The 11,109-nt window shown below is 39.5% G+C and overlaps 1 protein-coding gene across 2 annotated transcripts in view; it reads left to right on the top strand.

Moving 5' to 3' along the window:
- LOC130921015 (zinc finger protein 431-like) overlaps positions 1-10,635 on the top strand; it is a 28,799-nt gene extending 18,164 nt beyond the window's left edge. For both annotated transcript variants that reach the window (XM_057844616.1, XM_057844617.1), the window contains exon 6: positions 257-10,635. In XM_057844616.1, coding sequence (XP_057700599.1) covers positions 257-963 — 707 coding nt within the window. In that variant the 3' untranslated portion in view covers positions 964-10,635. The remainder of the gene's footprint in view (positions 1-256) is intronic.
- Positions 10,636-11,109: the final 474 nt, after the last annotated feature.

Raw genomic sequence — 11,109 nt, forward strand, 5'->3', positions numbered from 1 at the left:
CCTGGATTCAGCCATGTGAAATGAGGCAGACTAGAGCCAGTGTATCCACCCAAATCAATAAATCTAAATGCAAACACTTTCAAAATAAACCATTACAACGCCACTTAAACGAATACTCGAAGCAGCAAAATTTAATTTGAATCTTTTTTTTCTAATTGAATACTCGAGTTAATCGATTAATTGTTGCAGCACTAGCTGCAGCCCTAGATTTGACATTTGTACCCTGACTACAATCCTTTTCATGGTGTTTCCCCAGCATGTCCAGGAGATGGCGGCGTCACATCAGAATGTGACAAAATGAGCCCGCTGACATCCCCGGCGAAGGATCAACGTAACAACAGCAAGACTGCGAGCTCGTACTGTTGCGGCTTGTGCGGGAGAGACTGCCACAAGATGTCGGCCCTGCAAATCCACATGCGGATCCACTCGGGAGAGAAACCCTACCAATGCACCCTGTGCGGGAAGCAGTTCACCCAGAAAGGGCAGCTCAAAGGCCACCAGAAGGTCCACACGGGGGAGAAACCCTTCGCGTGCCCGGAGTGCGGCAAGTGCTTCGCCCACTCGGGCGCCATGAACCGACACCGACTGACGCACACGGGGGAGAAGCCCTATCACTGCTCTCTGTGCGAGCGCAGCTTCAACCAGTCGGGACGCTTGCGGGAGCACGAGAAAACCCATTTTGGGGACAAACTCAACTGCCCCGAGTGTGACAAAACCTTCACGCGCTCCTCCAGCCTCAAGAACCACTTAAGGCTGCACACGGGCGAGAGGCCGTACAGCTGCGACGTGTGCGGCCGCGGCTTCAGCCGCTCGCAGAGCCTCAGGTTGCACAAGCGCAAGCACGAGCTACTGCGGGGGGAAGAGGAGTCCGGCTTCAGTGTGGGGGACGAAGACTTATCGGACAATAATTCCCGCGCGGATATGTGTATAACTGTCAAAAATGAAGAGGATCTATTTATATAACTTAGACACTTTAGGAGTAAGTTTAAACTGTAGTTAGTAAAAGGTGAAAATGCATGACATGGAGAGACCATGTAAAAACAAGTTTGGACTCATTCAGTTCTATTGATGTCAATACACGTCCAGTCTGGTTTAACTGGGAGGGTTGACAATGAATTATCATGTTTCGGTGTAATTACCGAAGATGAATTTCCAGTCCATTTGAGCTGGGCTGGCAGCAAATTATTTACCCATTGGCTGCAATTGACATTGATAAATGAAATAGTTGCTTTAAAAATCAGCTGTTTTTACTCTAAATGTCAGGTCAACTACAGTGGTATGAAAAAGTATCTGAACCTTTTGGAATTTCTGATTAAAATCACAGTCAAATGTGATCTGATCTTTGTCAAAATCACACAGATGAAAAAACAGTGTCTGCTTTAACTAGAACCGCCCAGACATTTATAGGTTTTCATATTTTAATCAGGATAGTATGCAAACAATAACAAGGGGGAAAAATATTTAAGTGAACCATCACATTTAATATTTTGTTGCTCCCCCTTTGGCAGCAAGAACTTCAACAAGATGCCTCCTGTAGCTGCAGATCAGTCTGGCACATCGATCAGGACTAATCTTGGCCCATTCTTCTCTACAAAACTGCTGTAGTTCAGTCAGATTCTTGGGATTTCCGGCATATAACGCTGTCTTTAGGTCATGCCACAGCATCTCAGTGGGGTTCAAGTCTGGAGTTTGACTTGGCCACTCCAGAACATGTATTTTGTTCTTCCAAAAGCATTTTGAAGTTCTGTGTTTTACATCATTGTCTTGTTGCAGCATTCATCCTCTTTTTAGATTCAAATGTCTAAGAGACTGCCTCAGGTTTTCCTAAAAAACATCCTGATAAACTTTTGAATTCATTCTTCCATTATTGATTGCAAGTTGTCCATGCACCCCCCCCCCCACCCTTCTGTCATTGTTAGCATGCTATGTTGTAGTTAAAGCAGACAGTTTTTTCATCTGTGTGATTTTGACAAAGATCAAATCACATTTGATGACTATTTTATCCCTATATTGCCAAATGTATCACAGTTGATACACCTAAAACTTCACGATTTTAAGACTAATTCAGAATTTTGACATTTCTTTTTACAAAATTGAAAAAAAGGTTTCATTATTTTCAATTTTTCAAATTTTGGGATTCTCTGATAATTGCTTCATCTTGCTGGCATTAAAGGGTTATGCAGAATTGTGAGAAATTCCAAAAGGTTGATACTTTTTCATACCACTTTATTTCACTTGACTTTTCCATTTTTAATGGAAAACCTGCAGCGAAGTATACTGAGCTTATGTTAAGTAAACTGAACTCAAAATGTTAAGTCAATGTTTATAATAAGCCAATCTAAGCGAGATTCAAACCTGGGTCATTTTAAAGATTGTGCAATGCTGAGATAACTGAGCTAAACAGCCTGGCCACCTTTGGTACCACGCACTTTTTTGAAGGCATCGGCAGTGAAGCTAGGGCTAAGTGCAAGAAGTTTTTGCACAACATAAACATTTTAAATTAGCCCAAATTAACATTTCAAGTTAACACATTTCAAGTCGTTCTAACTCAGACATTTAAGTTTTTCCCCAAAAAACTAATTCCAGTTAAAACATTTTATCAAGTTGTTAACTTGTGAGTTACAAATTAAAAAACTCCCCAAAAAACAAGTTACTGAAGGAAAAATGAAAATTTGAGTTGTGCCTACTTAAAATCTTAAATTTGCATTACTTATCGGAGGTTTTATTTTGCACAGTGTACATCAGGGGTGTCCAAACTTTTTGCAAAGGGGGCCAGATTTGCCGTGGTAAAAATGTGGGGGGCCATTCTTGGCTGGCGTCCTTTACGTAGAACAATATATTTAAGCAAAATTTAGCAAGCCATTCAGTGTGTCACATTTGCTTTATTATTTTTTTAATGAATAATTTCAACAATGTCGCAGCTAGCCTTTGCGGCGTTCTCTTTCGACTCTCGGGCTCTTGCGAAATTCTACAGCTGTGAAATTAAACTAGCTTCAAGTTGCTTCAATTTCTCGCTGCTTGTCTTCCCTGTAATCTGTCGTACATGTCAGCGTGTCTTGTTCGGTATTATCGCCTCACATTGAAATCTTTAAAAACAGCGACTGTCTCTTTGCAAATGAGGCAAGACACAGTTGTTGCGTATTTTAGTGAAGAAATAGTCTAATTTCCACCTATCCTTGAAGAGTCGGCCGTCACAGTCAACTTTTTTTTTGTTGTTGATTGTCGCCATTTTAGAAAATTGGAAGTAGAGGGTCACACGGAGTAATGTTGCTTAGCCCTTAAATACCTGCAACATGAAGCAATTATTAGAGAATCCCAAAATTTGAAAAATAAGGTCCTAATGAAACCTTTTTTTTCAAAATTGTGAAAAGAAAAGTCAAAATGAATATGTGTAATAAGCGCTCTAATATCTATAACCCATGCTAAATCATGTTTTTTTTTTCTAATGGAACCTGCAGATGCATGTGTTGACTTGCATCCATCATTTTTTTTCCAAAAAGAAATGTCAAAATTCTAAATTAGTCTGAAAATCATGAAATTTTAGGTGTATCAAATGTGATACATTTGGCAATAGAGGGTTAAAGTGCTGCTGCCTTTTAGTGGGTAAACGAGGAGCAGCATTTCGTGTGTAAGCTACTTCATATGCCGGTTGCAGTACTGCTGACCAATTTATTAAGTCTGTGTGCGGGCCAGATGTTGTTGATTTTATGACAGAGGCTGGGGGCCGGATGAAATTTGACCACGGGCCGCATTTGGCCCCCGGGCCGGACTTTGGACATGTCTAGTGTACATTGACCACACAGGAACTATGTCATATTAATTGTTACTAATAATACTAAAACTAAGGAAGCACATAAGGAACCTTCCAGTGGTGATTGCTCTAAGACTGCAAGGGGAGCTCAACTAAAATGTCAAATAAGTGATCAAATGTATACTATTGTGTGTACATGTCATTGACAAAGTATGCGCTGCAACGCGCTCAACTTTTGTTGAGAATTCGCTTCTTATTCCTGGGTATGATACGGCATGCTTTTCGTTCATATGTGAAGCTTCTCAGTCCCTTAAACAGTGTGGACGCTGTGCATCTTTAGAGTTAAGAATGCATTGTTTGACTATGGTAAAACGATTCATTGGCAAAAGTCTGGGTTTATGCCACCATGCCACACATCGGACGCTCTATTTCTCTGCATGATGATTGGATGATCTGTCTTAGGCTGAATCCCTTTTGGATTGACAGCGAAATGAGCGACTCAGTGATTTTGTCATATTAACATCCATGGGAGGCATTTTTCAATTTTCATTCCGTTGTTCTGAGTTGAACCGGAGACTTTCATAAGCGTTAAAAATGACTAGCCAAAAATCAAGCTTCTATTTCTGTTGTATTTTTTAGGGTCGTTCCGATCATGTTTTTTTGCTCCCGATCCGATCCCGATCGTTTTAGTTTGAGTATCTGCCGATCCCAATATTTCCCGATCCGATTGCTTTTTTTTTTTTTTTTTTTTTTGCTCCCAATTCAATTTCAATCATTCCCGATAATTTTTCCCGATCATATACATTTTGGCAATGCATTAAGAAAAAAATGAATAAAACTCGGACGAATATATACATTCAACGTACAGTACATAAGTACTGTATTTGTTTGTTATGACAATAAATCCTCAAGATGGCATTTACATTATTAACATTCTTTCTGTGAGAGGGATCCACGGATAGAAAGACTTGTAATTCTTAAAGGATAAATGTGACTTTGTATATTGTGACTAAAGATTGCCATCTAGTGTATTTGTTGAGCTTTCAGTAAATGATACTGTAGCCCAGAGGTTGCGCTAGACTTTTTCGTTGTCTGTCATTTTGACTGACAGGGTCATAAAAATCCGGTCATAATCTATTTTTACCCGTCACTTAAAATTTTAAAATGATAATAATGACATATTCAATAATATTTAGTTTTCATTCATTTTTAATTAATATTCTGTCTGAACAAGCTTAACAGAGAATCCACACCGTGCCATCACACATCAAGCAGATGAATATGTAACTTTTTCTCCGCAGTGACAAAAACAGCTGACTGTGGCCCCAGTAGGTAGGCTACATATGGAACAATGAAATTAACAGTTCACCTGCTGTGGCCTGAACGCAGTCTCACACCTTCCTCCTGGTGCGCATGGACTTGAATTGCGTACCCGCTTGTGCAGTCCCTCTTTTTTCACCTCTTTAATCAACACCATCGTCGTTTTGGGGCTTTTTGAATAAACTTCGGACACTCAGTTGCTTTGACATTTTTCCGAGTAAGGCCAACGACGTCATGCATCAAGAGAGACAATAGCTAATTAATATGCTCACTTGTCACCCTGTGGCCTGGGGTGTGAATTGCAACCTGTCAAAATGACAGCTGGACTTCAGTTTTTTTCTGTCACCGTTTTAAAAAAACGGTCAATGACGGAAAATATTCGGTTAACGTGACCCCGGCTGTAGCCATTTAACTGTTCTGCCCAAATGCATGAATGGAAGTGCAACCATGACTGTGTAGTGGCACCAATTGATATATCTTCTCTGCGTTGGGAAATAACATAGGGTGTAAAGAAAAAGATCAACTACAACCCTTCTTCCCCAAATTGCTTTCCCACGATATTTCTAATTGTTGAGAGAGCGATTTTAAGGCTTTAGCCGATTAAAAAAAGGCTCCAAAGACTGCCAAAATTCACTCTACTCATTTTACGCTGCCTTTTAGCTCTATATATAGGTAAATCGGCGCCATTATAGATTGAACGCGACAATGCGTGATTGGGTCGTGCAGCGCATGCATTAATTGCGTTAAGTATTTTAACGTGATTAATTAAAAAAAATTTAATTACCGCCGTTAACGCGATAAATTTGATAGCCCTACTTTCAGCCAAAACTAAAGACTCTGGATGAGTGTAAGACATTTTGTCTGTAACGTTAAATACAATTGGAAAACGATTTAATTAAAAAATATATATATATTTAAAAAAGGCATGTCCGATATTTTTTTGCTGATTCTGATACTTTGAAAATGACGTGATCGGACCCGATTGATCGGCATCCCGATCGATCAGGACATCTTTAGTATTTTTCTATTGTGGCTACTTGTGTTCGGAGACTTGACTTCTGGCACTCCAGTTACTTCCCCTAATGAGTACCGGGTGCTGCTGAGCCCCTCCGCCGTCACAAAGCACTCACAGTTGAACACACTTTAAGCTTCCCCTCATTGAAAGACCAGCATCCGCCACTGGAACCTTCCTACTGCTCTAACACATTTAATGTTGTTTCATGTATGAATTCATTGGCAAATTTTGATGGCGATGGCCCCTCCCACGCCAAATGGATTGGACAGTGAATTAATTAATATACAGTGCTGGCCAAAAATTTTGGCACCCCTGCAATTCTGTCAGATAATGTTCAGTTTCTCCCAGAAAATTATTGCAATTACAAATGCTTTTGTAGTAATCTCTTCATTTATTTTGCTTGCAATGAAAAAACACAAAAGACTTTTTTTTTTAATGAAATCATTATCATTTTACACAAAACTCCAAAAATGGGCCGGACAAAAGTATTGGCACCCTCAACCTAATACTTTGTAGCACAACCTTTCGACAAAATAACTGCAAACAACCGCTTCTGGAATCCCACAATCAATGAGTTTCATACAATTGTCTGCTGGAATGTTAGACCCTTCTTCTTTTGCCAACTGCTCCATGTCTCTGAGATTTGAAGGGGGCCATTTTCAGATCTCTCCACAGGTGTTCTATGGGATTCAGGTCTGGACTCATTGCTGGCCACTTTAGAAGTCTCCATAGCTTTCCCTCAAACCATTTTCAGAAGTGTGTTTTGGGTCATTGTCCTGCTGGAAGACCCATCGCCTCTGAAGGAGACCCAGCTGTCTCACACTGGGACCTACATTATGCTGCAACATGTGTTGGTAGTCTTCAGACTTCATAATGCCATGCACACGGTCAAGCAGTCCAGTGCCAGAGGCAGCAAAGCAACCCCAAAACATCAGGGAAGCGCCGCCATGTTTGACTGTGGGGAGCGTGTTCTTTTCTTTGAAGGCCTGGTTTTTCCCTGTAAACTCTATGTTGATGCTTTTCTCCCAAAAGCTCTACTTTTGTCTCATCTGACCAGAGAGCATTCTTCCAAAACGTTTTTGGCTCTCTCAGGCAGGTTTTGGCAAACTTCAGCCTGGCTTTTTTTTGTCTCTGGGTCAGACGTTAGGGTCTTCCTGGGTATCCTACCATGGAGTCCCTTTTCATTCAGACGCCAGCAGATAATACGGGTTGACACTGCTGTACCCTCGGACTGCAGGACGGCTTGAACTTTTTTGGGTGTTAGTCAAGGATCTTTATCCACCATCCGCACAACCTTTTGTTGAAATGTCTCGTCAGTTTTTCTTTTCCGTCCACATCTAGGGAGGTTAACCACAGTGCCATGGGCTTTACATTTATTGATGACACTGCGCACGGTAGACACAGGAATATTCAGGTTTTTGGAGATGGACTTGTAGCCTTGAGATTGCCCATGCTTCCTCTCAATTTTGATTCTCAAATCCTTAGACAGTTGTTTGGTCTTTCTTTTTTTCCATGCTAAATTTGGTACACACAAGGACACAGGACAGAGGTTGAGTCAACTTTAATCCATTTTAACTATCTGCAACTGTGATTTAGTTATTGCCACCACCTGTGATGTGCCACAGGTAAGTAACAAGTGCTGTTAATTACACAAATTAGAGAAGCCTCACATGATTTTTTAAAGGGTGCCAATGCTTTTGTCCGGCTCATTTTTGGAGTTTTGTGTAAAGTGATAATGATTTTTTTTTATCTCTCCATTCTCTTTTGTGTTTTCATTTATTTTGCTTGAAATGAAAATATTTATTTTGTAATTGCAATCATCTTCTGGGAGAAATTGAGCATTATCTTAGAGAATTGCAGGGGTTCCAATACTTTTGGCCAGCACTGTAGCTTTACTAATCACACTTCAACTCATTTAAATACATTTTTTAAAGTAGCAATGTGACAATATTTCCCTAAAACGACTTGAAATTTTTAGAATGGACCATATACATGAATGGACACTCCAACTTTAGTAGAAACCATGGATTTTAAAAATATATATATTTTTGTAAACTAGTTTATTTGCCAAATTAGTTGGATGTTTCAAATTGTTTCACTCACCCTAAAAACAACTTAAATTTTGCAAATGGAACTTTTAACTAGGGTTGTTCCGATCATGTTTTTTTGCTCCCGATCCGAGCCCGATCGTTTTAGTTTGAGTATCTGCCGATCCCGATGTTTCCCGACCCGATTGCTTTTTTTTTTCTGCTCCCGATTCAATTCCAATCATTCCCGATCATTTTTCCCAATCATATAAATTTTGGCAATGCATTAAGAAAAAAATGAATAAAACTCGGACGAATATATACATTCAACATACAGTACATAAGTACTTTATTTATTATGACAATAAATCCTCAAGATGGCATTTACATTATTAACATTCTTTCTGTGAGAGGGATCCACGGATAGAAAGACTTGTAATTCTTAAAGGATAAATGTGACTTTGTATATTGTGACTAAATATTGCCATCTAGTGTATTTGTTGAGCTTTCAGTAAATGATACTGCAGCCATTTAACTTCTGCCCAAATGCATGATGGGAAGTGCAACCACGACTGTTCGTAGGGGCACCAATTGATATATCTTCTCTGCGTTGGGAAAGAACATGGGGTGTAAAGAATATGATCAACTACTACCTTTCTTCCCCACATTGCCTCCCATGTTATTTTTAATTGCTGAGAGAGGGATTGTAAGGCTTTAGCCTCATAAAAAATGATTCCAAAGGCTGCCAAAATTCTCTCTACTCATTATACACTGCCTTTTAGTGCTATCCATAGGTAAAACGGTGTCTTTATAGATTGAACGCGACAATGCGTGAGTGGGTCGTGCAGCGCATGCGTTAATTATTTAACGTGATTAATTAAAAAAAAAATATTACCGCCGTTAACGCAATAAATTTTATAGCCCTACTTTAAGCCAGAACTACTCTGGATGAGTGTAAGACATTTTGTCTGTAATGTTAAATACAATTAGAAAACGATTTAAGTAAAAAAATATATATATATTAAAAATAAGGCATGTCCGATATTTTTTTGCCAATTCCGATACTTTGAAAATGACGTGATCGGACATCGATCGGGACGTCTTTACTTTTAACTGAAAAGAGCAGTGTGGATAGTAAAATAGTGCATATACTTTATTGATCAGTTCTGTTTTTTCATTTATGCATTTGTTAAAGAGAAGATAGCAGCTAATAATTGCATGCCTCAATTGAGCTACACAAAACGGAAATGAGAACAATCAAGAGATGAAAATGATGATGGTCATGCTTATTTTATATGGCCTCTCTATATTGCAGATTTTCACCAATTGCCAATGGTTCAGGAATGTATCCCCCGAGATTATATTGCAATGGAAAAACACATTTAGCAGGAAACTGTATTTGCTTGAGTGGGTCACCTATAATGTGGCGCATCCGATCCAACCTGGTCCCCGGGCCTTTAGTTTGACCCCCGTGTTTTTGACTGGAAATAGTACCTCTTTGAGGACATCCTCAGTAGCTTTAACGTTGTGGTTGTTACACTCAAAGCTGAAATAAGCATCACAAACACTAGTAGAGCTCTGGTGAGCATCACTGTTATTTATCCTTGCATCCAAATATACACTTTTTATAATTATGTACTGTCATGCAGTATTTGCTACTTTCTATGTTAGCTAATTTTTTTAAGGACAGGAGCAAGTGGAACTACTAGTAAAGTACAAATATGGAAAGAAAAATGATCATTTTTATCATGTGTATGTATGCCAAAAACCATTTTGCCTTTGAGTACACTTTATTTAATTGTTATTATTAGTGTTTTAATCAAATATGTGGTCACCTGGTTAAAAATCTCTTTGTTATGGCTGAATTTGAGTTTTTAATTTAATTGAACCGTGGAATAAAAGTATGGATTCCCTTTGTGTTCCAAGTTTGTGCCACGCATCGACAGTGATCATAATTAATAGAAACCTAGCCTTCCGCGGGGCTAACGTTACGTGAGCTAGTGACAGTAACGTTAATCTTATTTATTAGCGCTCTTTATTAGCGCTTAGCGCTCTACTGCTTTAAGATGGTGGCTGTTTGCTAACGCTGCCCAGACGCGGCAGAGTCTGTCATTTCACATCTAGTTTAACATACATGTAATCTCTATGAGACTCATCAGACGCTACCTGCTACCAACGTAGCATCGTGCGGGCTAGTATTTAGCAATGTCGGCGTTGTTTGTAGCGGCTGTCAGCTGCAGTACGTTTTTTTTTTTTTGCTTAGTCCTCTACGATTCAGCGCGTTGTCCCGCATTAAAGGTGGTCTGAGCAAAACGTGATGCTTAGAGCTGTGAAAATAAACGAGGTGAATAAAATTACGCGGATCAGTTTTTAAACTCGAGTTACTCGAGTTGCTCGAGTATTCGTTTCAGCTCTAATATATATTTTTACAAGGATCGTGCGTAACATTTCAAAACTGTCAAAAACAGCGTTTCCCGTTTGAATTAACCCTAAAATACCTGCAACATGAAGCAATTATCAGAGAATCCCAAAATTTGAAAAATAAGGTCCTAATGAAACCTTTTTTTCCACATTGTAAAAAGAAAAGTCAAAATCAGACATGTCCAAAGTGCGGCCCGGGGGCCAAATGCGTGGTCAAATTTCATCTGGCTCCCAGCCTCTGTCATAAGATCAATAACGTCTGGCTAGCACACAGACTTAATAATTTGGTCAGCAGCACTGCTACCAGCATATGAAGTGGCTTACACACTAAATGCTGCTCCTTGTTTACCCACTAAAAGGCAGCCGCAATCTAAGCAAAATTACCCCGTGTGACCATTGACTTCCAATTTTCTAAAATGGCGACCATCAACAAAAAAAAAGAAAGTTGACTGTGACGGCCGACGCTTCAAGGATAGGTGGAAATTGGAATATTTCTTCACTAAAATACGCAACAACTGTGTCTGCCTCATTTGCAAAGGGACAGTCGCTGTTTTTAAAGAGTTGATTGTGAGGCG

Source organism: Corythoichthys intestinalis, chromosome 8 (genome assembly GCF_030265065.1).
Source record: "Corythoichthys intestinalis isolate RoL2023-P3 chromosome 8, ASM3026506v1, whole genome shotgun sequence".
Classification (NCBI taxonomy): domain Eukaryota; kingdom Metazoa; phylum Chordata; class Actinopteri; order Syngnathiformes; family Syngnathidae; genus Corythoichthys; species Corythoichthys intestinalis.